Source organism: Prionailurus bengalensis, chromosome C1, assembly GCF_016509475.1.
Source record: "Prionailurus bengalensis isolate Pbe53 chromosome C1, Fcat_Pben_1.1_paternal_pri, whole genome shotgun sequence".
Classification (NCBI taxonomy): domain Eukaryota; kingdom Metazoa; phylum Chordata; class Mammalia; order Carnivora; family Felidae; genus Prionailurus; species Prionailurus bengalensis.
Window position 1 is genome coordinate 105,801,514 of NC_057345.1, and position 26,634 is coordinate 105,828,147.

At 44.8% G+C, this 26,634-nt stretch overlaps 1 protein-coding gene across 2 annotated transcripts; it reads right to left on the reverse strand.

Annotated features, from left to right (window-relative positions):
- Positions 1-11,351: 11,351 nt before the first annotated feature.
- ENSA (endosulfine alpha) lies at positions 11,352-25,047 on the reverse strand. 2 transcript variants are annotated; one of them, XM_043576188.1, is made up of 4 exons: positions 24,843-25,044; positions 21,643-21,768; positions 20,195-20,361; positions 11,352-17,127 (listed from the first exon to the last, which is right to left on the reverse strand). In XM_043576188.1, exons 1-4 carry the CDS (start codon positions 24,897-24,899, stop codon positions 17,112-17,114), a joined length of 366 nt encoding a protein of 121 aa, XP_043432123.1. In that variant the 5' UTR covers positions 24,900-25,044; the 3' UTR covers positions 11,352-17,111. The 2 variants fall into 2 exon arrangements, with proteins under 2 accessions (XP_043432123.1, XP_043432124.1); XM_043576189.1 differs by lacking the exon at positions 21,643-21,768 and having other exon boundaries at positions 16,587-17,127; positions 24,843-25,047.
- Between the last annotated feature and the right edge of the window lie 1,587 nt (positions 25,048-26,634).

Genomic DNA, 26,634 nt, shown 5'->3' on the forward strand with positions numbered 1-26,634 from the left:
AGCACAGAGCCCGTCTTGGGGCAGGAACCCATGAACAGTGAGATCATGACCTGAAACCAAGAGTCAGATGCTTAATGGACTGAGCCACCCAAGTGCCCCTGATACATTTAGGTTTCAAAATTCCCTTGCAACTGCTTATTTCCACATATAAATATATATCCATGTAAATACATAGGAAAAAGTCTGGGAGGATACATAACCAAAATCAAACAGCATGTGTCTCTTAAAGGAAAGGACCAGGATTTGGGATAATGGTCAAAGAAAACTTTGGATTTGTCTATAGTTTGTTTTCTTTTTTAAGTTTTTATTTTATTTTTTAAAATAATTTCTATAGTCAACATGGGGTTTGAACTCACAACCCTGAGATCGAGTCATACGCTCTTCTGACTGAGCCAGCCAGGCGCCTCTGTAATTTTTTGTCTGTTTATTTTTGAAAGAGAGAGGCACAAGCGGGGGGGAGGGGAGGCAAAGAGAGAGAGTGGGACAGAGTACCTGAAGTAGGCGGCTCTGTGCTGACAACAGTGAGCTCTGCTGACAGCAGTGAGCCTGACACGAGGCTTGAACTCAGAAGACTGCGAGATCATGACCTGAGCCGAAGTCGGACGCTCAGCCGACTGAGCCACCCAGGTGGCCCCTGTGATTTTTTTGAATGAAGATTTTGATCCCTATTATTTACATGTTTACTAAAGTAAATGAATCCATATGTTATACATTAAGTCAAAACAAATTAAAACAACCCTACCCCACTCCACAATTACACCTGTAGGTTTTATTTAGTTTTAATGAGTCAATAGTGTGATAAGGTAGGAAGTGAAAAAAATCTAAGGACACCTAAGGCTCTCTTACAGTCCAGTTCCACAACCAAGCGAGTGACAGTTTAGTTCTCCTTGGCTCAGTCAGGCCACGTCTGCACCAAAGTCAGACAGGCACACTGACACATTTGAGCTCTTCTAGAAAGCAGCCAGGGTCAGGCTAGGAGTCCATATCAAATCAGGGAGAAATAACTGCAGCAGGGAAGGATGTTTATCTAGTGAAGTGCGATGTAGAGAGAAGTCCTCAAACACTTGAATAGTTTTTTTTTTAATTTTTTTTAATGTTTATTTATTTTTGAGAGAGAGAGAGAGAGACAGACAGAGCATGAACAGGGGAGGGGCAGAGAGAGAGGGAGACACAGAATTGGAAGCAGGCTCCAGGCTCCAAGCCATCAGCCCAGATCCTGACGTGGGGCTCGAACTCACGGACCGCGACATCATGACCTGAGCCGAAGTCGGATGCCCAACCGACTGAGCCACCCAGGTGCCCCAAACACTTGAGTAGTTTTAATGAGGGTGAAGGCGAGAGGAAGTTTCGAGACACTGGAGTTATTCAAAAGACTGAACAATCACTTGTCATGGATGCTGTGGAAGAGATTAATTCAGGAGGAATTAGTTGGAACTAGATGATATTCAAGGTTCCAACTGACTTTAAGAATCTATTTTAGGGGCACCTGGGTGGGTCAGTCGGTTGTGTTTGACTTCAGCTCTGGTCATGATCTCGTGGTTGGTGGGCTCGGCTGCTTTAGATCATCTGCCTCCCTCTCTCAAAAATCAATAAACATTAAAAAAAAGAGTCAATTTTATTTATTTATTTTTTGAGAGAAAGAGACAGAGAATGAATATGAGGGGGGAGGGGCAGAGAAAGAGGGAGAGAGAATCCTACACAGGCTCCACACTGTCAGCACAGAGCCCATTGCAGGCTCGATCTCATGAACCAGGAAATCATGACCTGAGCTGAAATCAAGAATTGGATGCTTAATGGACTGAGTCACCCAGGAGCCCTAAAAGAGTCTATTTTAAATTCCCTTGGTCTCAGCAAGCTTTGCCAAAGCTCAAATCCCTGATACCCCTTTCTTTCAAGTTGTCTTGTTTTAGAGAGGATGTTAACTTTTCAAAGATGACGTTGAGGTGATTCATTGAGTTTCACCTCTCATCCTTTTGTTTCCCAGAGGTCCGTTCTATACAGAACCGTTTGTGAAGAATCCCACTATGCTTCCACAAAGTTCTCTTCTTTAGAAATTCTAGCTTTTTATTTTTTAATATTTATTTTATTTGGGAGAGAACATGAGTGGGGAAGGGGCAGAAAGAGAGGGAGAGAACATTCCAAGCAGACTCCATACTGTCTGCACCGAGCCTCATGTGGGACTCAATCCCATGACCCTGGGATCATGACCTGAGCTGAAATTAAGAGTAGGATGCTCAGGGCACCTGTGTGGCTCAGTCAGTTAAGCGTCTGACTTCGATTCAGGTCATGATCTCATAGTTCGTGGGTTCGAGCCCTGCATTGGGCTCTGTGCTGACAGCTCGGAGCCTGGAGCCTGCTTCAGATTCTGTGTCTCCCTCTCTCTCTGCCTCTCCCCCACTTGTGCTCTGTCTCTCTAAAATAAATAAATGTAAAAAACATAACTAAAAGAGTTGGATGCTCAACTGAGCCCCCCAGACACCCCCACAAATTTCTCTTGAGTAGGATTTAAACTGGCTCCATGCTTGGTCCATGGGATTAATGTATATTTGACCTTTTGTCACAAGACAGTGCAATTATTTCCGAAATGTAGCTGTTTACTTGGTTACCTCAGGCTTTGTTGTTAGCCAACCTTTGCCTTGAATTTCCTCTACCATGAGTCATACGCAGTCTAATGACCATCCTCTACCCAGAGACAAATAGGTTTCAGTGGTCCCTTGAGGCCACTTGTTCTGGGCCTGAGGAGAAGAGAGAAGTGCTCCCACTGCTTCTGTTTGGGATTTGGTGTGGCTCACAACAGAGTAGTAGCTGTCTCCAAAGAAATTTCTTTTGAAAATCATGTATCCACTTTTTTGATGTTTATTTTTGAGGGAGAGAGAGAGAGAGAGAGAGAGAGAAAGCACGAGCAGGGGAGGGGGAGAGAGAGAGGAAGACACAGAATCTGAAGCAGGCTCCAGGCTCCACGCTGTCAGCACAGAGCCCGATGCGGGGCTTTGAACTCACAGACTGAGAGATCATGACCTGAGCTGAAGTTGGACTCAACCGACTGAGCCACCCAGGCTCCCCAGCATATCCACTTTTTTTTATATGAATAGAATTTCATATCTGTTGTATCTTGGTACTCCGGCTGAAACATGTCAGTAGAGCATAGATTTTTGATTTCAGGGTCATGAGTTCAAGCCCCACATTGGACATGGGGCCTATTAAAAAAAAAAAAAAAGGGCTGGTGCCTGGGTGGCTCAGTTGGTTAAGTGTCTGACTTCAGCTCAGGTCATGATCTCACTGTTCAAGAGTTCAAGCCCCACATTGGGCTCTCTGCTGTCAGTGCAGAGCTCACTTCAGATCTTCTGTCCTTTTCTCTCTGCTCTTCCCCGGCTTGCATGTGCATGCACACCCACCCACACACTCTCTCTCTTAAATAAACATTAAAAAAAAAAAAAAAAAAGACAGGTACTCTAAATGTGCTGTAAAAATAAAGTAAAATAAAATCTTTAAATATAGGAGCCTCTGGCTGGCTCAGTCAGTGGAGCATGTGACTTTTGATCTTGGGGTTGTGAGTTTGAGTCCCATGTGGGGTGTGGAGATTAGTTAAAAACAAATCTTAAAAAAAATCTTATTAAATATAAAACAATATGCTTTATTAATCATCCTTTTTTCAGTAACTTTTTTTTTTTTAATGTTTACTCACTTTTTGAGAGACAGATTGTGAGCAAGGGAGGGGCAGAGAGAGAGGGAGACACAGATCCAAAGCAGGCTCCAGGCCCTGAGCTGTCAGCACAGAGCCTGACGTGAGGCTCAAATTCATTAACCACAAGATCATGACCTGAGCCGAAGTTGGCTGCTTCACTGACTGAGCCACCCATTGGTCCTGCTTTATAGCCTTCCTGTTCCCTGTCTGGGATCTTTGTGATTCAGTCATACTTCACAGGCCAACTCATAGGGTAGTCAGCAAGTTGTTCTGACATGGTCTGGGCATGATCCCCTTTAGTGATTTAGGAAAAAAAAAAAAAAGAAAGCCAAGCCAAGGCTACATAATGATTCCACTGCCCCTGTAAGGGAGAGCTCAGGACTCCCTCCTGGCTCTAAACCTAGTTCTCCATGAGGATGAACACAGAGAGCACTGTGGTTTGCTGGAGCAGCCATGGACTTTGGAGTCTGTGAATTACCAAGTGGCCTAATATAAATTACCTTTTCTGAGCTTCATTAAAGTTTTGTAAAATATAATCTTTTAATTCAAAATTTAATTTTTTTTAAAGTTTATTTTTCTTTGAGAGAGAGAGAGAGAGAGAGCAAAAGCCCATAGGCGGGGGAAGGGCAGATAGAGAGGAGACAGAGAACCCCAAGCAGGCTCTGCACTGTCAGCTTGGAGCTGGATGTGGGACTCGAACTCACTAACTGTGGGATCATGACCTGAGCCAAAACCAAGAGTCAATGTTTAACCAACTGAGCCACCCAGACACCCCTAAAATTTAATTTTGAATTATACAATACATAAATATTGTTTGAAAAAACAAAATAGGACAGATGAGACTAAATTTCCTTTGATCACCACCTTCAAGCCCACTCCCCTTACCCCTCCCTAACCACCTCCCAAGGTGACTATAATTCTGTTTAGCATTAATCTTTCCAGGCCTTTTTCAATCAAATCAATTTTACTTGTGAAAATAGGATAGTAATATCTATTCCATGAGACAAAACAGAAGTGACAATACAAAGGCATAATGTTTTCTTCTTTCTGTTTCCTTGCAGGTTGGGAGGAGCTGAGACCTCCTACAGGAACATAGCTCTGCACTAAATTCATGCTGAAGAAGAGAAGTCTTACCTGGGGTGGAACTACCTGCCTTCTATCTGGTATTAGAAAATACCAGTTTTTTGTCTGTTTTTTTCTCTCCCTCAAAAATTTCAGCAGGCATCATGCACAGAATCTACAGTAGGAGCAAGCCTCGGCTTGTTACATGGACACAGCGAGCCTCCTCTTGGATAGGGGTCTGCTGGAGGAGAGGAGCCCGAGCCACAGGCCCAGAAAGCATTTTGCCTCCTTTTTATTCTTCCATTTCAGCCAGGCAAGGATGAGTTGATGTCTTGTGTCTTCTCTTCCCTGTGTCTTTCATTTCAAATTGCAGAAATGAAGGGGCGCCTGGGTGGCTCAGTCGGTTGAGCATCCCTCTTCGGCTCAGGTGATGATCTCACGGTCTGTGAGTACAAGCCCCGCGTAGGGCTCTGTGCTGACAGCTCAGAGCCTGGAGCCTGTTTCAGATTCTGTGTCTCCCCCCACTCCCCCCTCCCCCTCACCCCCCCCTCCCCGCTCATGCTCTGTCTCTCCCTCTCTCTGTCAAAAATAAATAAACATAAAAAAACAAAACAAATTGCAGAAAGGAGGAGGTCATATGCCCAGACTTCCCTTCCCAAAACAGCTTTCCAACTGAACACAACAAAGACAAAAACCAAAGCAACCCTCCTCCCTCCCACAACAGTTTTTTACCTACTGTCAGAGGAGGCATAAGCCAAGATTTCCAAAGGCACTAGTGGCTGCTTCCCAGGTGTCCCAGAGTGGGGTTTTATTTTAGCGTGAGAACAAATTCCATTTATTGAGCGTCTACTTTGCCAGCCACGGTCCAAATTTCTTTACATACACCTAATTCATTCTAACAAAAGCCATTTAAGGTTTGTATTATAATTATCTTCATATCACAGATGAAGGGACTGATGCTCAGAAAGGTTAAGTACTTCTCTTTAGTTTTTTAATTTTATTTTTGAGAGAGACAGAGTGCAAGTGGGGGAGGGGCAGAGGGAGAGGGAGACAGAATCCAAAGCAGGCTCCAGGCTCTGAGCTGTCAGCACAGAGCCCGACGCGGGGCTCGAACTCATAGACTGTGAGAACATGACCTGAGCTGAAGTCGGACACCCAACTAATTGAGCACCCAGGCGCCCCAGTACTTCTGTGTTTAAACTGTGACTTCCTCAGGCAAAGAAGATGCTTAAGAACAGTACTTGTCAGTGGGAAGTAGTATCTGGAAGCAGGAATGAGAAGCCTGGAACTGTGTGGAGAGGGGCGCCTGGCTGCCTCAGGCGGAAGAGCATGTGACTCTTGATCTTGGGGTTGTGACTTCAAGATCCACGCTGGATGTAGAGATCAAATAAATAAAGCTTAAAAAAAAATGTGTGGAGAATAGGAGAGGTAAGGTAATAGCAAATTACGAAAACTGCATGTCCCAGCAAGAACTGCCATTCATCCCTACCACTCAGGCTCACACTGGGTTATGCTCTAGGGGTGTGTGTAAACACATCTCTATAGCAACCATCTGGTTTCTGTCCTTCTATGACAATACAGGCTTGCAGTGTCTAAATATGGGCACTGGTGAGGATGAGTGTGGCTGGGGAGGGGAAGTTGCCTGCTGAGTCAAAGGAAAATTGTGCAGAAAAGGCAGATTCCTTTGGTGTGCCCTCATCTACCCCTCCCAGCCCACCCCCAAGGTAGGAAAGGGACTTAAGACCCTGATCTCTCTTTGGTTCACAGCAGTTGCACTTAAGAGCTAAGCCCTGCATACATTTTGTCTTATTTTAACCAGGTATGTAAATTCCTGTGCAGTCGGGGGGGATCCCCTTGGTTCAAAAGGGGGAGGGTAGAAACTTTTGCTTCCTATTTCACCCCAGGTGTCACTTTCGGGGCCATGGAGGTAGAAGCTGGAGGATCCCATCTGCTGAAGGCATGGTAGGCCCCAGAGGGAAACGTGAGGGAGAGAAGCCAGGCGCAGGGATAGGAGTAAGGATGGGTGCTGCTGAGAGGATTAAATGCGACCAGGACCGAGTTACCAGAGCCCCTTCCTTAAGTCAGCACAGTGGTTCTCAACTAGGGGATCCTAGAGAACATTTGGCAACGTCTGGGGACTTTTGTTGTTGTTCTGACTGAGCATTTAGTGGGTAGAGGACAGAGCTGCTGTTAACATCTCTAAAATATACAGGACAGCGCCCACAACAAAGATGTACCTAGTCCAAAATATTCACAGTCCCAAGGTAGAGAAAGCATGAGTTAGAGGATGCTGGTCCTACAGTAGCCCTCTCCTTGATCCACTGCAGGACACCATCACATGTTATTTGAAGGGGATACCATGGACACCAGCTTGTTCAGCTTGGCCCTGAGCTCCTCTCAAGCTTCCAACCCGAGTATTTAGTTTACTTTTTAAAAATATGTTTACTTATTTTGAGAGTGCACACATGCACGAGCGGGGGAGGGGCAGAGAGAGAGAGGGAGAGCCCATCCCAAGCAGGCTGTGCAGTGTCAGCACACAGCTGGATGTGGGGCTCGATCCCATGAACCATGAGCTTATGACCTGAATCAAAATCAAGAATGGACGCTAAACTAACTGAGCCACCCAGGTGCACCTAGTTTGTTTACTTCTAATAAAAATAAATGAAAGCCAGAGTCCCAAATTTGCTGTGAAGTCGGCTTCTATAGAAGATGGCCTTAAAGCTGCCTTTAACAGCTGTGCAGCTAGGCAAAAGGCACTATCTCTTGGCCTCAGTTTTACCATCTGTGAAGTGAGTACACTGAATGCATGATCTCTAATGTCCCTTTAGTTCCCAAACTTTGCACTTCTGAATATTTTTCATACGTAGTTGTGCCCAGTTTTGGTCACTGGAACAGAAAATGACTCAAAAGTGCAAGTAGGGAAGTCTGAAGGTGACTCAGACTTTCCTAATCATAACAGGCATTTCAGACACGGACCTTAACTGTTGAGCCAGGACTCACGGTCACTGAATGAAGCCAGGACTTCCCTTTGTGTCTCTGAGTAGGTGGTCTCCTCATGGGGTAATTTTAGCAACAGTAAATTGCTTTTGCTAACCACTCACTCTCACCCCCTACCAACAGGTCTGCTAATGCATGAGAGTTTTCTTTCTCATTAAAAATATAAATATTGTAGGGGCGCCTGAGTGGCCCAGTTGGTTAAACATACGACTTCAGGTCAGATCTCAGTTTGTGAGTTTGAGCCCCGTGTTGGGCACTGTGCTGGCAGCTCAGAGCCTGGAGCCTCCTTCAGATTCAGTGTCTCCCTCTCTCTCTGCCCCTCCCCTGCTCATGTTGTCTCTCTCTCATAAATCAATAAACTTAAAAACAATTTTTTTAAATAAAAAAACATACATGGGGCGCCTGGGTGGCGCAGTCGGTTAAGCGTCCGACTTCAGTCAGGTCACGATCTCGTGGTCCGTGAGTTCGAGCCCCGCGTCGGGCTCTGTGCTGACGGCTCAGAGCCTGGAGCCTGTTTCTGATTCTGTGTCTCCCTCTCTCTCTGCCCCTCCCCCGTTCATGCTCTGTCTCTCTCTGTCCCAAAAATAAATAAACGTTGAAAAAAAAATTTAAAAAAAAAACAAAAAAAAACATACAAATATTCTAGCATATGTATCAGTTTGATGTTACTAATTGGGTTTGAGGCCGTTAAGGTAGGTAGCTGGCACTAGATCAAGAATGATGCTTGTTCATGGGTTTGCAGTCCTAGAGGTTAACATGAATAATTTGAGAGAAGTTCATATACTATATAAACTCTATATTCAGTTTGAGCTTTTTAACTATTTTAGTTGTAAGTTCATATTTTGTTTTAATCTCTAGTATCTACCTATAAGTATGTCAAAACAAGGTGCAAAAAAAGTCCATCTAAATACACTACATACCTCTGTCACCAAAGCTCTACTTATATCAAAACTTTTAACTGAAGGGGCCATTTTATCACAGTGTGGTTATCAGTGTTGAGTGCTCTTCCTGTCATAAGGAGACATTTTCATTACAGAAAAGCTATCCTTCGTTGACATAGTACTTGGCTCTTACTTGCTCTTAGTCATGTGGCTCATCTAAAAGTTTTCCAAAAGAGAGGTCCAGCTCTGTCTGGGGAGTAGCCTTCCCAAGCTGTTCTCTCACTAGAGGTGTTGTCTTTCTGCTTTATCCCCTGTTGCTGCTATTCAGAGACTGTGGCAAGAGGTCAAACTCTTTTTAATTTTTTTCTGAATATTTACAGATTGACAATGAACTGAACAATTCTTCAACAAGTATTTATTGAACACCTGTTGTGTACCATTCTTTAAAAAAAAATTTTTTTTTTTAACATTTATTCATTTTTGAGAGACAGAGAGAGACAGCATGAGCAGGGGAGGGGCAGACACAGAATCCGAAGCAGGCTCCAGGCTCCAAGCTGTCAGCACAGAGCCTGATGCAGGGCTCAAACTCACAAACTGAGATCATGACCTGAGCTGAAGTCGGATGCTTAACCGACTGAGCCACCCAGGTGCCCCTGTTATGTACCATTCTTGATGGTGAGGATATAGCAATAAATGAGACAAAGCCCTGGTAGTTCAATAAATACTTGTAAAATAAGTGAATGAAGGACCCTCTTCCAGTTGTTTGTTTTAGTCTAGCCTACTTATTCCTTTTTATAATCAGTTTTAAGCTACTGCTCCATTCTCTTTTTTCTTAGGATGCCTTTTCAGAGGTGGAATGCTCAACCTACCTACCCCTGAGGACCCTGGGAGACAGGCCTGAGGAGACTGTGCCCCATAACCCTCTGGGGACTTTGGTCAAGACTGATACCAAACAACTTTTAAACCGGTTGAGAACCTTAATGTGAATTCATTGCACAAGCGGTCCCATCTCTGTATGATCTTTGGATTCTGCCCCCAATGCAGAACTCTCCCACTCACTTACAAAACCTTCATCCCTGGTCCCCTCATTTCTCTGAGGTCTCACACAGAAACTCTTAAGAGGAATTTCCCTCAACCCACTCATTCAAATTACACCCACGTTTCCCCTCAGACCCTGCTTTGTTTGCAGCCCTGGAGGGTTTTCCCCTCCTCCAGTATCAGAAAGTGGGGAAACTGAGATACTTCTAGCTCCCTAATGTCATTTTCAGGCCATTATTCTTCCAAGATATTTACATGCCATTCCTCCTGCTATGGAGTTCAGGCTAAACTCTCCTTCATGTTCTTGGCTACTCCTGGTCACTTCTATACCAGGACTGGTACGAGGCTTCCTCTTCTCCCCAATCCTACATAATTCTGGGTTGATTGCAACACCTTGATTTACTGATCCAACATTCCAAGCCCGTAATTCTCTGTTGTTGTTGTTTTGTAAGCTAACTGCTTTAATCTTCCTTTTATAAAAAAGACAGTTGGGTTTAACAAGAGATAACAACAAAACCACAAATACTTGAGCTACCTACCTTTGCAGCTGGATGTAGGAGCTCCCTTGTTCTTTGACTCTAATGACCTTTACTTTTACCCGACTTTAGACACCCATTCCTACTACCTGTTTCATTACATGGAAGAGTTCCAACTCCAAAATCTTAACTCTAACATCACTGTGACCAACAGGTCCTGAGCTTCCAACTTAATCACTTCTTTCACTTCTAAATCGTCATCAGCTCTTTGACCTTATCAAGACCTCTCTTGACCAGAGCTGATCATACCTTCTTCGGCCTACCTTTTCACCCAGTCTGAATAGGGTGGATATCTTGAACTGTCCCTCCCCAGCACCTTCCATCCCCTTATTCCCTTATCAATCCACTCAATGTGTCCACAGACTATGATCCAGGAGCTACATAATAATGCATCTTATCTGCTCTTGTACCCAGGCGGCTGGGTGTTGCTAGAGAAAACAGCAGAAATATAGATTGGTACCATTCCAGTAGATTACACGTTCCAAGGATTATACATTCATGGTTTCCAATCTGTTAGGCCCTTGACACTTGTTCTCTAACCCTTTTACTTAGTATTATTGTCTGTTCTCTTCCATTCCTCTCCCTTTCAACCTCTCTCCTAAACGATGGCCACTCTTCTTAAGCCCCCTAATTCTCATCTCCCTGTCAACTTGCAACCTTACATCTCCGCAAAGAATAGCAAAGCCATCGGAGAAGGACTCCCATCAACTACCAACCCCAGTCACAAACAGCTATGAGTTTACCCCTCATTGTATTTTCACCTTGAGCCTCAAGCAAGATGCAGTAAACATCTCCCTGCTTGAGACCAATTTCCTACACAGCTGGCTTCCCAACTAAACCAGCCCCAGCACCTCACCATGCATAGTGGTTGGCACATAAGTGCTTCATAAATGTATGTTGAAATGTTTAATTGACCATATCCACCTGAACTCATTTACATCCCCTCCTTTTTCTTCATTATTCTTCGCCGAGCTTCAACATTTACTGGTTCCTTTCACTCAAGTCAATAAATGTGCCTAAATTTAACATCTTAAAACAACAAAACCTTCCCACACCACTTGGTTCTACAGGGAAGATTCTACCTCTACTAATCTGTTGACACTGCTGGCTCAAGAAGGTTACTAATTGCCAAATCAAATGGACACCCTTTAGTCCATTAAAAAAAAAATGTGATTTTTATTATTGCTTTTAGAATTAAAATGACCTCTATCAAATATATACTCATTTCCAAAATCTGGAAAAATATAGAAAGTGGACATACATAGACACTCTAAACTATAATCATGACAAATAGAGATACCCACTGTTGTGACACATTTCTTGAAATTCTGGGCTTTTTTTTTTTTTAAGATCTTATTTTTAATCTCTACACCCAACATGGGGCTCAAACTTACAACTTCAAGATCAAGAGTTGCGTGCTCCACTGACTGAACCAGCCAGGCACCCCTTGGGGCACTTTTTTTTTTTTTTTTAATTAAAAATAAAATTTTTTTAAACGTCTATTCATTTCTGAGAGACAGGCAGAGTGCAAGCAGGCGAGGAGCAGAGAGAGACACAGAATCCGAAGCAGGCTCCAGGCTCTGAGCTGTCAGCACAGAGCCCAACATGGGGCTCGAACCCACGAACTGTGAGATCATGACCTGAGCCAAAGTCAGACACTTAACTTACTGAGCCACCCAGGTGCCCCAAGGGGCACTTTTTATTATATAGAAGAGGTATTTCTAATTTCTTACTTCAGCAACCTCCAATAGCATGTCACATTGACTCAATTCTTCCATCAAACTCTGTCATTGGGCACCACATCTTCCAGATTCTCTTATTTTGTTGGGCCCTTTCTTTATTGCCTTCACATGTTAGCTTTCATCAGGGCCAGCCCTCCAGTCATTTTGCTCTATATGCTTTCACTTCCATAGTATTACTAAGTGTACTGTGAAATTCACAGAAAAAAAAAAATTTCACAGAATCTACATTTCCTATTTTGATTTTTTCACCTTCTAGGCTCCTAAATGCAATAACTTATGGGTAACCTATTCTTTGATGTCCTACAGGCACCTCGTATCATCCTTTCTGCAACACAGAACTCATGATCTTGTTAAACTTGCTCTTTCAGTGGTAGTTTCTCTCTAGGTTATAGCATCATCCTTTGCCCAGTAACTGAGGCCAGAAACCTGGGGATCTTTTATTAGAGTGCTTTCTCTTCCCAAGTCCTACACCCCATATCCAGTTCTGTTGATTGTGCTTCCTGTGTATCTCTTGAGTTTGTCCACTCTTCTTCATCCCTACTGTCTTTACCTTCTTTAGTTACTAATCATATCTAGCCTAAGTACCATAGCAACACAACAGTCTGTCTTATTTATAACTAGCCTGTGGTAACAGTTTACTAAGTGTAGTACAGAATTCCCCACTTAGGTAATGATGCTTCATTGCTATGTCAAATTTATGCCACAGGTTGAATCATCTTTTCTTTACAACTGCCATATCCCTTAACTTTCCATCCTGTTAACAGCACCTCTAAATACATCAATTTTACCCTCTCCAACCTCTTGCCCACACCGTAGTCAGAAAGATTATTCTAAAGAGCCAATCTGACTTGTCATTCTTTTGCTCAGTCTTTAAACAGCGCTTCTCATTGCCTCCAGGATAAAGTCCAAAGGGCCCTCTGTGATTGGACTCCTGCTTCCCTCCACCCGTCTCCAGCCTCACCTGCTGCATGGCATGCTACAACTACTCTCAATTACTTCAAGTTTCCAATTATTGCAATGTAATGGAATTACATCTGCATCTTGTTACATGCTTCCTTTTGGAAGACCCCCTTTCCTGACATAACCTTTACCTGTCAGTCTTACTGTATCAGATTTCAGCTTACTAACTCCTTTCTGTGGAAGGATTTTTCTGTTCTTCTACCTCCCCAAATTAGGGAAGTGCTTCTAGAACATTTTGTGCTCATCCCTTCTTGTATTCTAATTGTCTTGTCTACCCATCCTTATTATATCCCTCTATAGTCTGTAAGCTCCTTGACGGCTCCTTATGTGCTGTTGGAATCCCTGAAGAGAGGGCTTTGCACACCTTATGCTGTTTAGTCAGCACGACCACCCTTCATAGTGGGTACCACATCATTCCTGTTTTACAAGTAAGTAAGCAAAGAGAATTGAAGAAACTTGTCCTGAGTTACCAAAATAGATAAAAACCAGACAACTTGATGCTAGAGCCAGTCCATCACTAAATCCTTCACCTTCAAATTCCTTCTCCACATGTTTTGGCATTGACCTAAAGTATTCTTGCCATCCATCAGGTCCCTAGGCATGCCTGCCTGTCATAGCCTCTGTCATGTGGCTCCTATCTGCCCTGTTGGCCTGGTACCAGCCACTCCCCAGGACTTGATGCTGCTGTTGCAGAAATACCTCCGACTCCACACGGTCCCGCCCTTCTCGAAGTGTTGGTCTGTCTACCCAAATGCCCCTTGTCACCTTACTTTTCTGGAGAAATCCTGTTCCTCCTTCAGAACTTGCTCCATAAGTGTTCCTGATCACTCTTTCCCCATCCCTTTGCAGACACCGTAGCGACTCCTGCCTCCATTCTCAGAAGCTGTACCACTTCGGCAAGTTACTGCTTTAGTTTCCTCACTTGGACAATGGCAGCAGTAAGACTGCTTTCTCATGGAGCTGCTGTGAGGGTGTGTTAAGCACTCGGCATGGGGCTTGACACACCATAAGTGCTCAAAACATTTAGCAATTGTTATTTGCTCACCCCCATTCCTCTATGTAGCTAGGCCTATTTGGGTACTACCCAAGTTCAACACGGTAGCATGATTTCTTCACGTGGAAAAAGGAAGCACCCACATATCACTTATATTTTAGCACAGCACCTGGCATATTTTGGGCTTTTATTAAGTAATCAACCTGGACAATTTCATTTCCACCACCAGTATTTACCTAATGATTGCAGCCCTTTGGATGTTCCCTTCTTGGGATTCTTTTACTACAGATGGACTGATGATATACTGCCTTGCATTATATGTAGAAGCATCGTCTCAATGAGGCTTCAAGTGCCTCCAGGGCAGACACCATCTCTTACGTTGTCTATCTGCCCAACAACAGCTAATACTTCTAACTGCAAAGTGGGTGTTCAGCAGTTACCGGTGAATGAAAATATTCTTGCCCAAGCACGGGAGGCCTCACCTCATTAGTAAGTCCCCAGTCTCTTAAGAAAAGTTAGCTAACAACCCTTCTCCTGATTCTCCTTCCCTTAGAATTCTGCTTAGAATTTGCATTTATTTGTATGCCTCTGTCAAGTCCTAGCTTCCCTTTCCTAGTTAACCCCCGTCAAGGCCCAGTAGAGGGCACTATACACCCGAGGATTGCTCGTGTGAGTACTGCTGGCTCACTGCAGATATTCTCAATGGGAAGGCTCCAAGTTTTTTTTTTATTTTGCCTGCATTTTCCATGCCCGGGCCACATTAGCTTAAAATAAATGCTGCTGGACAATAATAATGGTGACTTCATCCCTGCCACCCTGTATATCAGATGGTCAAGACGACTGTCAGTACAATCATCACTCAATTATGTTGGAGGAGTGGAAGAACCCTTACACTCTTTGGGATGTGGGCAGGAATAGCTACTTGAGGCACTGCAGAGCAATCTGTCTTGCTTGCCTGGCCCCGTAGTATGGGGGTGAGAAGGAATGGCAAGGTGCTACACTAAAATAGAGATACCCACAGTCCTTTCTCAGCCCCTCAGGATCCCTCAAGGCTACAGCTTAGAACTAAGGACCAGGGAAGCCAGGAATATTGGAAAAGTCATATATATAAGCTGAGAGACTATCTCGATCTCTTCAGCAACCTAACTTTTTCACCTCCTAAATAATTTCTACACTTCAACTTTATCTGTATTAAAACGAACCTGCACCAAATGATCCCACATTCAGCCTCACTGATCTCACTCTCCAGCTGTATGCACCTGGCAAACATACACTAGGGAAGTCATGCTCAAAAAGAAGTCATGGGATTGGCTGAAGGGGAATAAAGATGAGAAGACTAACCCCACACTACAGTAAACATTCTATTTGTGTGTGTACAGCTCCTAGCTTTGAGTTTGTAAGTTTCAAGTATGTGAACTTTTGCAGATGTCTTCTTTCACAAAGACAATAAACCCCACAATGGTAGGGAATGTCTTTAATGTACCTCCATACCACCTGGCTGGCTCAGTGTCTAGCATACGGTTCAGAAAGGCTGATGGCTAAGAGGCATCACCATCTCCTGGCTAAAGCAGAAGACAGCAAGTCCGTAACATCCTGAGGAACTGAAAACGTATTTGGAAAACTTCTGATTAAAGAGAAAGAATGAGTTAGATACTGAGAATCACGTTCCTAGTCTAGTTTAAAATTACCTGTCCCCTTCAAGAAGATGGAGAGTTCGCTGGAATATCTATGTCTCCTGGACTTTATCTTCCTTGATGCATACTCATTTGAGAAGCCAATCACACTTGGGAAAATATCACAGTAAACTCTCCTACTCAAAGTTGGGCAAAATGCACAAGTAGATTTCATCTACTGTATGTGAATGTTGGTGTGTGTCTCGGAGAGACAGGTGAGTTTGTTTCTCCTTTGGTAATGTTTCTTTTCTAGGTTACATTCACAGGCAACTTTTAACTTCTTGCAGCGGCAGGATTCCAGTGATACTTGTGACAATGGTGAGGAAGTAAGTCACTCTGCCTCCTGCTGGCCACAAACAGAAAGGTTGAGCTTTTGGCTTATGACCAGAGGTCACATTTCTCCTTCACAGACTTAAGAACTTACGAAGGAATGGAAGACTAAAAGGGAAAAGGAAGAGTGGGCGTCCTTTTTTGCTTAGCCTATACTAAGCTCTAGGTGTTATTAAACTAGATCAGATTCCTTATTTTGTGAACCAAAACCCGATGTTGACACATCTTCTACACTAGCTACACAAACAAAAGGGATGGACAGGAGTCCAGAAAAGCCCTGATCTATACGCCAATATCCCTGTTCCCTCTCCCTGAGTGATGGAAGCGGCAAGCCCAGTCACATCCTGTATTAAGGGCCCCTGTTCCTTAAAACTCAGGGCCCCATACCAGCTTCTCCCCTGAATGCTGTCTTCAGTTTCATTTTCTTCCCTTTCCCCAAACCCCAATAAAACACACCAACTGCTTCAGAATATTTCTGGGTTGTGTTTTTTTGTGGGTCATCTTCTTTTTTTTTTTTTTATTTCAAATACTCAAAAACTCCCCTGGGCTCTGTGGGGCTCCCCACGCTCATGGCCCCTTTCCCCACACTCACTGCCCTTTTCCCCACAGCAAATCTATTTCAAGGACAGCACTTTTTAAAATGAACAATTAACATTGGGTTCTCAGCTTGCTCTGCGGGACCAGAGGGGTTGTTTGCTTCTGTCATCTTTAGATGGACAGTTTCTTTTATCTGACCCCAGGTCCCCAGCCACATCCAAGCAAACAAGGCATTTTTCTACAGAGCTGAATCAGAACTCTTCATCTGGAATCTGCTCCACTCCTCCCCCTTACACCCATCCCACACCAGCCACATGGTTGGGAAGGAAGATAGGAATGTTTTTATCAACTCCAAGTCCTATTTCATATCCCCCACAAATTTCCCATCCCACCCTCTCAAACACCAACCCCCCCACCCCACCCCCCACCCCCAGGATTTCACTGAGATTTCTCCCAACAATTATTTGGAAAAAAGGTAAAACAAAAAAGGTTCAGGGTCTTGGTGCTCAGCCCAAGGGGCTCCATGCGCTGGGACACCGACGGGCAGGGGCTTCTGCCTCTCCAGCCCGCACCCGAGCCACCTCCTGACCCCTGGCTGCCAAAGCAGGGAGGGGCAGGAGCCAGCACAGGACCCAGGAGGGTAGCGTCTCAGGATCTGGCGGAGCCCCGGGCAGCATCATTCAACTTGGCCACTGCGGACGAACACAGAAGAAGAAAAAGAAAACACTGTCAAGTAATAAGGGAAAAAATTCGAAATTCCATCCCAGTCCCTACCCCATGACTCTTCCACACTTAACAATCATTAGGCTACCTGGCACATGCCTGAATCTGATCCACAGAGAGCTGGGGAGGGAGGGGGGAAGGGAGAGACAAGGAGAGAGAGGTAGAGAAGAGAGAAGAGAAGGGGGAGGGGAGAGAAGGGGGAGGGGAGAGAAGGGGGAGGGGAGAGAAGGGGGAGGGGAGAGAAGGGGGAGGGGAGGGAAGGAGAGGGGAGGGAGGGAGGGAGAGGGAGAAGGGTGAGGGTGGTGGTGGTGGTGGTGGTGGTGGTGGTGGGGAGGGAATTTCAGTTTTTTTCTATCCACAAAAAGTGTTCTTTACCTTTTTGGAGATACCCATGAAAGCAATACAGAAAATTCTTTAGACAAAGATCACAATAACTGGAGGTTTGCAGGGGCATAAGCTGCCTGGCTTAGAGCAGGCTTGGTTTCACAGGCATGGCCACAGTCAGCTGTACGCAGCAGCAGAGACTGACGGGGGGCTAAGAGTGATGAGGTGGTGACAGCATGTAGTCCACGGCCAGACAACACACGTGTTGTTCTGAGTGGATTTAATAATCTAGGTTTAATCAAAGCAATTTGGATCTGGATTTGGGAATGACCCTTCTTTGCCATGGACGTGATGTATTTCATGCTGTAGAACTAGGTGGCAAATACAAAATGTAGCTTGTTTCTTTGTTTCTTATCCTTGAAGATGACCAGGCAGAGAAAGAGCAAGATCAACAGTTTTCTGATTTCCCTATTTTTTCTATTCTTTCCTAAAAACCAGACTTGTGACCTCAGTCTTGAAGATTCAAATGACCAATAGAGAAAGCAGCTGAGACAGAAAAGAAAAAAGTACAAAATTCGAGAAGATCGGAGATGAAGAAAACGTACAAAATTATATATATATTTATATATATAATAACATGACATATCTATGTACAACATGGCTGGGACAGTTGAGGAAACTATACAAGGATGTTCAGCATTTTCCCCTTACCACAAGGACTTTAGACTAAGGAAGACAGCATGAGGAATGAAGCAAGAAACACAAAAATTATATACAATTACAAGTGACAGTCAAGGAGTTTGGGGGCCAGGAAATCCAGGGATCCTGCTCTCTCCATTCCTTCCTCACCAACTCTCTCCTACCCCATCTGAGTGACTGCCTGAAAAGTGAATGGCTGGTCAGGAAAGGAGTATACACACCTGCCAATCACTCTGCATGTGCACCAGCAAGTTCATGGCCATTCTCCTGCTAAATCTTTTCTTAAGTTTTATTTAAGTACTCTCTACACCCCACATGGGGCTCGAACTCGCGCATGCTCTTCCGACTGAGCCAGCCAGGCACCACGGGTCATTCTCATCAGCCCAAAGGTTTGATGTATTAGGATTTGTGAGGTGAGAGGGCAAGAGAGAATTACAGAATCTTGTCCTCTTAAACAGTTAGTTGTTGCCCTGGCCCTCTCTGTCATAACCAGCAGTAGGATTCAGGCCAAGCTAGTGATAAGCAGACTGAAGACGCTGGTCACCTGCACCCCTCTCCTCCATCTGCTCTTGAATCTCCACTGCTGCTTCTCATCCCACAAGAGCTGAGTTACTGAGCCCTAGGAAGGCAGAGATTTATCAGTGCTCCATTTCTCGCCCCCTGACCATCTTCCTCCACCAGCTTCCTCCACGGTGAATCATCTCCTAGGAACCTGCTGCTCCAGCCTCACCACAGTACCGAGGCCTGGAGGCTGGCTCAGTTTGCCCCTTTTTTTCTGGTCTCCTTAGCAGTACGCCTGGCATCTGATCACATCTGAAACATGGGACTCTACATGTGCGTGACTAAGCACGTGTCCTCAGGCCTGCAGCCTGGCTCCCAGAGCAGCTTTTTAGCAGTAAAGGCCCAGACTGAGGGCCAGGAAAGTGGGTGGGGGTAGAGGCAAGAAGCTTCCATAGAAGCTAGCTTCTTAGAACTTTTCCCTTGGCCTTAAGTCCATGATACTTATGAGGCCCTCTTGCCTGAATTTATAATCCCCAAATCTCAACTTCCTCTCTCCCCATGTAGTCCTCTAATGGTTCCCCTTTGTAGGCTCACCCACAGGCCTTCCTCACTTAGTTTTACAATGAATAGCACAGACTTTTTTTCAGCTGGCAGTTACAGGATTTTAAAATTCTAACCCATCTTATCTATATTCAGCTCTTTTACAGATGAGGAAATAGAAATCCACAGAGGTTAAATGACCAAGGTTACATATCAGTTCTGCTGAGATGGAGTGCAACTAAAACCCAGATCTTGACTCCAAAGCCAGTGCGAATCTTTCCACTATCCCATGATATTTTCGAAAGCAACATGCTGGAAGAGAGAGAGAAGGTGCCCATTTCATGTGAATGAAGTTCTCCAATCTTTACATTATTTAAGAGCCACGGCAACCTGTAAGAGACACTCACTGAGTAAGGGAGGTTAGGTGGGCACTGTAGTTTTAGGCAAGCAAATCAGTTTTTCTTTTTGAGGGTTCTCTAAACCTGACACAATGGAAACACAAAGCAATAGCAGCCTAAGGGAAAAAAACACTTAGAAGCACAGAAAACAGATCTCATTCAGTCTACCTTTCCCAGCTATGTCGGATTAGCTTCTAGATGGAAATCTACCATATTATTCCCAAGGCTTAGCCTAACCAATTTTGGGATATTCTCTTCCAAAAGGAGAAATCACATCTCCCCAGTTTCTCATACAAAAGAAAAAGAGCATTTGCAGCATTATCCAATCCTAGTCTCTTATTTCTGGGCCCCTACCTGGGCTACAGTGAGGGTGCGAAAATCTCAATTTAATCAAAGAAATGAACTCAGAGCCCCTTTTCAACCCACATCACCTTCTCAGCAGCCCCCAGGAGAATCACAGTCATTTCTGGCTAGCAAGCTGAGAAGATCTAACTAGGTGCTCATTTCATCCCTGCCTATGATATATTAAAGTCCAGTGGGTGAGGAAGGGGAGAGAAGGGGGGGCCCAGGTTACCCCGCAAGCTTGCTGGTGACGAGTGAGGACTTTCTCTGGGGCAGGTCCTGTGGGGTGGGGATGTGGTCACCAGTCACCAGATTCTTGTCCGGTCCTGCACTTGGCAGCTGCTTGTTCTTCATCTTGGCTTTGGCCATGTTGTAGTCTCCTGAGTCAAAGTACTTTTGCTAGGAGACAAGAGGGAGGTGAGTGAGGTGAGTGAGGAACTCTGGCCTTCCTCGAAAGCAAGGAGACCCACATCCATTATAAACCCTCATCAATGCTTAGATTTTTCCAGTCTTCCTTGATTAACCTCATTACACAAATAGTTTAGCATTAATTACATGTACTTATGTCTTGTCTCCAATGTGTTCTGACATTTCAGGTTGTAGGCAGTTTCCTAGCTACAGTAGACATTTTATGAGCAAAGAGATAATCCCTACATCCTTTATACACCCATCAATACAGGATGGTTCAACCAAATTACTGACTATTCATTAAGGCTTACTGAGGACCTATTAGTCTCCAATGGACTTGGTCCTGGGGAAATTACCAAGACATACAGAAGTGTCAATCTGGAGCTATCCTAGCAATCAGCAGATCAACCTCAAACCTACAACCTCAAAATTAAAAATGATTCCCTCAGACCATGAATAGAAACGGTTTGTTCATGAGGATAATGTACTTTTCCTCTCCCACTGCTCCCACACATGTTCCATGGCTATGACAGCCTGCCCACGCCTGCCTTGCCTGCAGCAAGGTAAACTGCAAATCAGCATCACATCATCATCTGTGCCTAAGACTCAATAACTAGGATTCTCCACAGGGATCTGTTTCACTGTCTATTTCATCCACACCTGGGAACACCCTTAGGCAGTTTACTGCCTTACAATCTCTCAATTAGCTTCAGGTACCTACAGGGACTGAGAAACCTGATTGGGAACTAGATGGCTATGAAAGCAGACCCTCCCTTGGTGAGGACCACCACTCTGGATGGAAAAATAAGTCTCTTGAGAGAGCACAGTTAATGGCTGGTGCTAATTTCAAGGGTCTGAAGAAAGCTATTCATTTCAAGCTGAAGAAATCTATAGGACAGATGGTTTGATCTTTTTTTTGAAATCATGCACCCCAAAACTTAGCTCTAATCTTAAAAAGTGCAGTCCTAAAACTCCCACCATTTAAACAGGCAAATGCTTGGGGGAGTCAGCATTTCAGTTTCTAACATCCTTCCTTCCCCCAATCCTCCAATGCCCCCACATCCAAATGTCTCAACATTAAGCCTTCATACCCTGTATGATACCATATTAGGGATTTACAATAATTTGCCTCGCTCTTTATAAGTTTTTAATTCCTCTCTACTACTGCCCAACAGCAGAACCTCTGGATAAACATTCAGAAGAGGCTCTACAGATCTCATCCCTAAAGACCCTTTTGGCTCCAGTAAGAGGATAAGAGATTGGGTCCCATACCCCTTTCTGGAGTCTCTTCATGAGGAAGTCGGAGCCTCCAGGCTTTTGTCCTAGGCTTGGATATTTGGCCTTTAGCTTTGCCTCCTCAGCTCTCTCAGGGAGAATACCTTCTTTCTCCTGTGTGTCCTGGAGGAAACAAATGGGCCAATTAAATCAAAATTGAGAAGCAAGGGCACCTGGGTGGCTCAGTCAGTTAAGTGGCTCAGGTCATGATCTCATGGTTTGTGAGTCTGAGCTCCGCATTGGGCTTTGCACTGATAGTTCGGGGCCTGCCTGGGGATTCTCTCTGTCTTGTCTCTCTCTCTCTGTGTCCCTCTCCCACTCACACTATGTCTCTCTCAAAATAAACCTAAAAAAAAAAAATTTTTATTTTTAAGAGAGCATGTGAGTGAGTGAGTGTGTGCATGCCCCAGAGCAGGGGAGGGGCAGGAGAGAAAGGGAGACAGAGGATCCAAAGCGACTCTGCGCTGAGAGCAGAGGGCCTGATGCGGGGCTTGAACTCACGAATGGTGAGCCGACCTGAGCCCAAGTCAGACGTTTAAACTACTGAGCCACCCAGGTGCCCCATAAATAAATAAACTTAAAAAAAAATTGGGAAGCAACCCTTCTAATATCTAGAATTTTTTAATGTTTATTTATTTTTGAGAGAGACAGAGTGTGAGGGGGTTAGGGGCAGAGAGAGAGGGAGACACAGAATCCGAAGCAGCCTCCAGGCTCCGAGCTGTCAGCACAAAACCTGACGCGGGGCTCGAACCCACAAACCATAAGAATGTGACCTGAAGTCATGGGACGCATAACCAACTGAGCAACCCAGGAGCCCCTAGTAACTTTATACTATCAACTTTTCCTGGAAATCCACCCTCTTGTGAATATACTGTCTCTACCCTGCTCCTAAACAAACCTAGACTTTTGTTCAAATCTTTAAAGCTCAAGATAACTGTATTGTGAGAAAACACACACACACACACACACACACACTCTCTCTGCTTCTCACACTACGCTTAAGGAACCACTTCAGTGACTTGGAGTTAAAAATAGTACCTAAACACAATTTTTCAATCAAGAGCAAACCATAGCTTATTCAGCAAAGGAGCTAGGAAAGAAAGAAAAGAGCTAACTAGGGCTTCTGGTGATCCAAGAGGAGTGGGAAAGTTCCCTGGCTATCCCTAACACACAGTACAGGTCAAACAGGAAATCAAAGGGGATAATTCTGCTGAGATGTTCCCTTTTACCCCGAGTCTAAGGCAGTCATCTGATTTAAGCCTCTCTGAGCTATGTGGCCTTCTCCAAATGTCTCTACCTTAATAAAGGAACAACATTGCTTCAGCATTTCCATAAACCTTAGGTAGGAAGGTAACAGGTAAAGAGATAAAAATGACACTATTTTTAACCTCAAGAAAATTAAGACACAGGAGGTTCACTAGTATTTACCCACAGTTTTTGCCAAAAGGTCAACACCTTCCCCAGTGGGGCAAGTGATGGAAGTTTAGGGAACATGCCAAGAACTTGGAATTGGCTTGCAGGGGCTCTCACCGTAGTTATTACTCTCTTCTTGTTTTTGTGGGCCCCAATGCCCTTTTCTTTAGTGACTTTTTAAAGGGACCTAAAGCCGGGGTGCCTGGGTGGCTCAGTTGGTTAAACATTTGACTCTTGGTTTCTGCTCAGGTCATGATCTCATGGTTTGTGAGTTCAAGCCCTGAGTTGGGCTCTGCACTGACTAAGGAGCCTGCTTGGGATCCCCGCTCCCTCTTTCTCTCAAAATAAATAAATTAAAAAACATTTTTTAAAAAAGGACCTAAGGGGGTGCCTGGGAGGCTCAGTCGATTAAGCGTCCGACTTCGGCTCAGGTCCATGGGTTTGAGACCCGCGTGGGACTCTGTGCTGACAGCCTGGGGCCTGCTTCGGATTCTGTGTCTCCCTCTCCTTCTGCCCCTCCCCACTCCTCTCAAAAAAATAAATGTTAAAAAAATTATTTAAAAAAGGACCTAAGGGCGCCTGGGTGGCTCAGTAGGTTAAGCGCCTGACTTCTGCTCAGGTCACGATCTTACGGTTAGTGGGTTCGAGCTCTGCATCAAGCTCTCTGCTGTCAGCACAGAGCCTGTTTCAGATCCTCTGTCCCTCCTATCTCTGCCTCTCCCCCGCTCACAAGTGCCTCCCCTGCGGGAGGGAGGAAGGAAGGAAGGGAGGGAGGAAGGAAGGGAGGGACAGAGGGAGGAAGGAAGGAAGGGAGGGAGGAAGGAAGGAAGGGAGGGAGGAAGGGAGGGAGGAAGGGAGGGAGGAAGGAAGGGAGGGAGGGAGGAAAGACCTAAGAAAGAAAGGAAGAGAAAAGAAAGAAAGAAAAGACCTAAGGCAATTTGTGTCTCTTTTTAATGTAATTATATCCCCTTCCCTTGAAAATCTGGCAGATATATCAGGTGCCTTTCACAACGCCCTGAGCCCAGTACTAAATGTTGTAAGTCAAATACAAGCCCCAAGAAGAGGTTTATTTGGGGTGTTTTCATCACAGAATTGTGGGTGAACTAAGTCCCATTGCCTTGGAAGTCGGGGTCGTGGTGGAAATAGGGTGGAGTCTCTCTTGTCACGATTCCTTTCGTGTCTTTCCTAGGTTTAATCTCCATTATGCTTTATGGATCTCTAGTCCTCTTCAGTCCTGCTAGTTCCCAATTGAGGCTGGGGAACAGTGGGACCCCAACCGTCAAAATAGGTCTCTTGAGAAAGTTGCCGCCTTAAAGTAGCCATGATTAATAATTACTTCTCCCTTCGCCCAATGCTGGTCCTTCTTAATCGTCTCTACTTCCACCTGTATCCTTCTGATTGGGAACCCAGCCTAGCTGCTGGGCCTTTTACCCCCCTCTACCAATAACACACATCGCTTCTCAGGACCACCTGCCCCCTTTCATTCACCCAGTCTTTCCAAACACCCGCCCCGCACCCAAGCTTGGCCAATGATAGCACCTTTTCAATGTGTTGAGCAGTAGGCCTATTGGCCAATCAGAAAGAGTAAGGCACTGACTGACAACGGGCCCAACTAACCAGCCCCAGAGCTGCAAGCTGTGTTAAAGCTCACCCTGCGTGACGCAAGAAGTGGCCAACCCCTGCAGAGCCTGAGACCATGGCGACCAATCCGCACTGGTGGGAGACCGTCTCCCGCCCCATCACGGTCGCCCCCAGCTCGCCGGCCCGCACCCCCTCCATTTCACCTGCTTCTCCTCGCCGGTCTCCTCCGCAGGGTTCTCCTCTTCTTGTTTCTGGGACATGGCGGGACCAGGACTGTGAAGTGTAGGGGGCCCGGGAAGTCAACCGGAGAAGGGAAGGGGGAGGGGAAACGGGGACAACCTGCGCTGCTTCTTCGGCTCCTGTCACTAGGGTTGCTCAGTCAAAATGGCGGCCCCTGCCTGTGACGTTATGGCCGCCCCTTCCTATGGGAGCCAATGGGAGTGAGGTAGATAGGGCAATGACGTAACGATCTGCCAATAGTCGCTGGCTAGAGGTGGGTTCTTTGAAGGCGACAGGCAAGCTGGAACACCAATGTGGACAGAGAGTGAGCTCCGAGGACCAATTGGGAGCCCGTGGGGGTGTTAGCGGGCGGCGCAGCTAGCTTTGGCATTTTTGCTCCTTTGGTGGGACGAGACTTCTTTCTGTCTACGGCCCGGCACCCAGAAGGCTTTGCTGAGCTTCAAACTGGAGAGCGAAAAGATGGGAACCTTTCATTTTCAGATAAAGAGGATTAAGCTTTGTGCAGTGTTAGCAGAAAACTCTCAATCTTCAGAAAATAATTTGGAAGTCAGAGTATACCTTAAATTGGTACTCAACACTGTTGCCATGTATGTACTTGGTGTTTGGAGCGGAGAGACTGGGACCCCAAACCAAGTTGTCTTGCACAGAAGGCTTTACGTTCCATGATTTAACACTTCTGTACAGTTTTTTACTTGTTCAGGGTCAGCCCATGGAGACTAAGTTCCTTGAAACGGAGAGCACAGTTCTAGGTACATGGTAAACAGTAAATACAGTTAACACCAGTTAACGTATCCTGAGTCACAGTTCAACAGTATTTCTTGAGCGTCAGTGTGTAGATGGTAATATATTAGTTTTACGGCGGTACGTATAGAATAAGACAGTCTCTGCTCTTAGCTTTAATGGACATGTGGGGAGGGGTTTCACAGTGTGCCAGGTACCCTCAGATTAAGTAGACACATCCTCCTGGAGTGTCAGTCCACATTTTTATATTAAAAACAAACATTAGTTTAATACTGATAACACTGCAAAATTCATACTAAAGTTTAATTTTCCAGGCAGCTTCTTGTGACAGCCTTGGGGCTATCTGTTCATTTTTTTGTATAATTAGGTGTACTTCTGGAAAAGTCTGAGAAGCACTGTAATATGCAATTATACCAGGCAAAATCTGGTAAGCATTGAAATAAAAGTGTTAATAAAGTGTTATAGGGGTTCGTAGGAAGAGTCATATTCAGTTTAGATTCCCTACCACCTGTGACCAAGAAAAAAAAAGACTTCATGGGGTGGGGGGTGGCACTTGAAATAAGGTTTTTTTTGTTTTGTTTTTTATTCAAGTAAACTCTACATTCAACGTGAGACTCAAACTCATCAACCAGCTTGTGACTGAATTAGCCAGGTCTCCCTGAGATAAGTTTTAAAGAACTCAGCAGTTTTCTGGGTAAAGGTGAAGGAAGGAAGGGTATTCCAGGTGATAGGTGCAACACAAAGGCTAGAAAAATAGAATCGAGTGCAGAACGTGGAGGGGTTTGAATGCCAGGATAAGGCACTTGTGAATAATTTAGTAATCCATGAGAGAGACATTTAAGGTTTTTAGGCCAGAGAGTGGACAGATCAGAACTTCCCCTTTAGGAAGATTCATTTGGAGATAATGAATAAAAATAATTCAGAATTCCATGCAGAAAGACCCTAGAAGTGGCAGTCTAGCCAGGAGTGCACTACAATACTCTAGGTGGAAGAGAATTGGGATTTAAGCTAGAA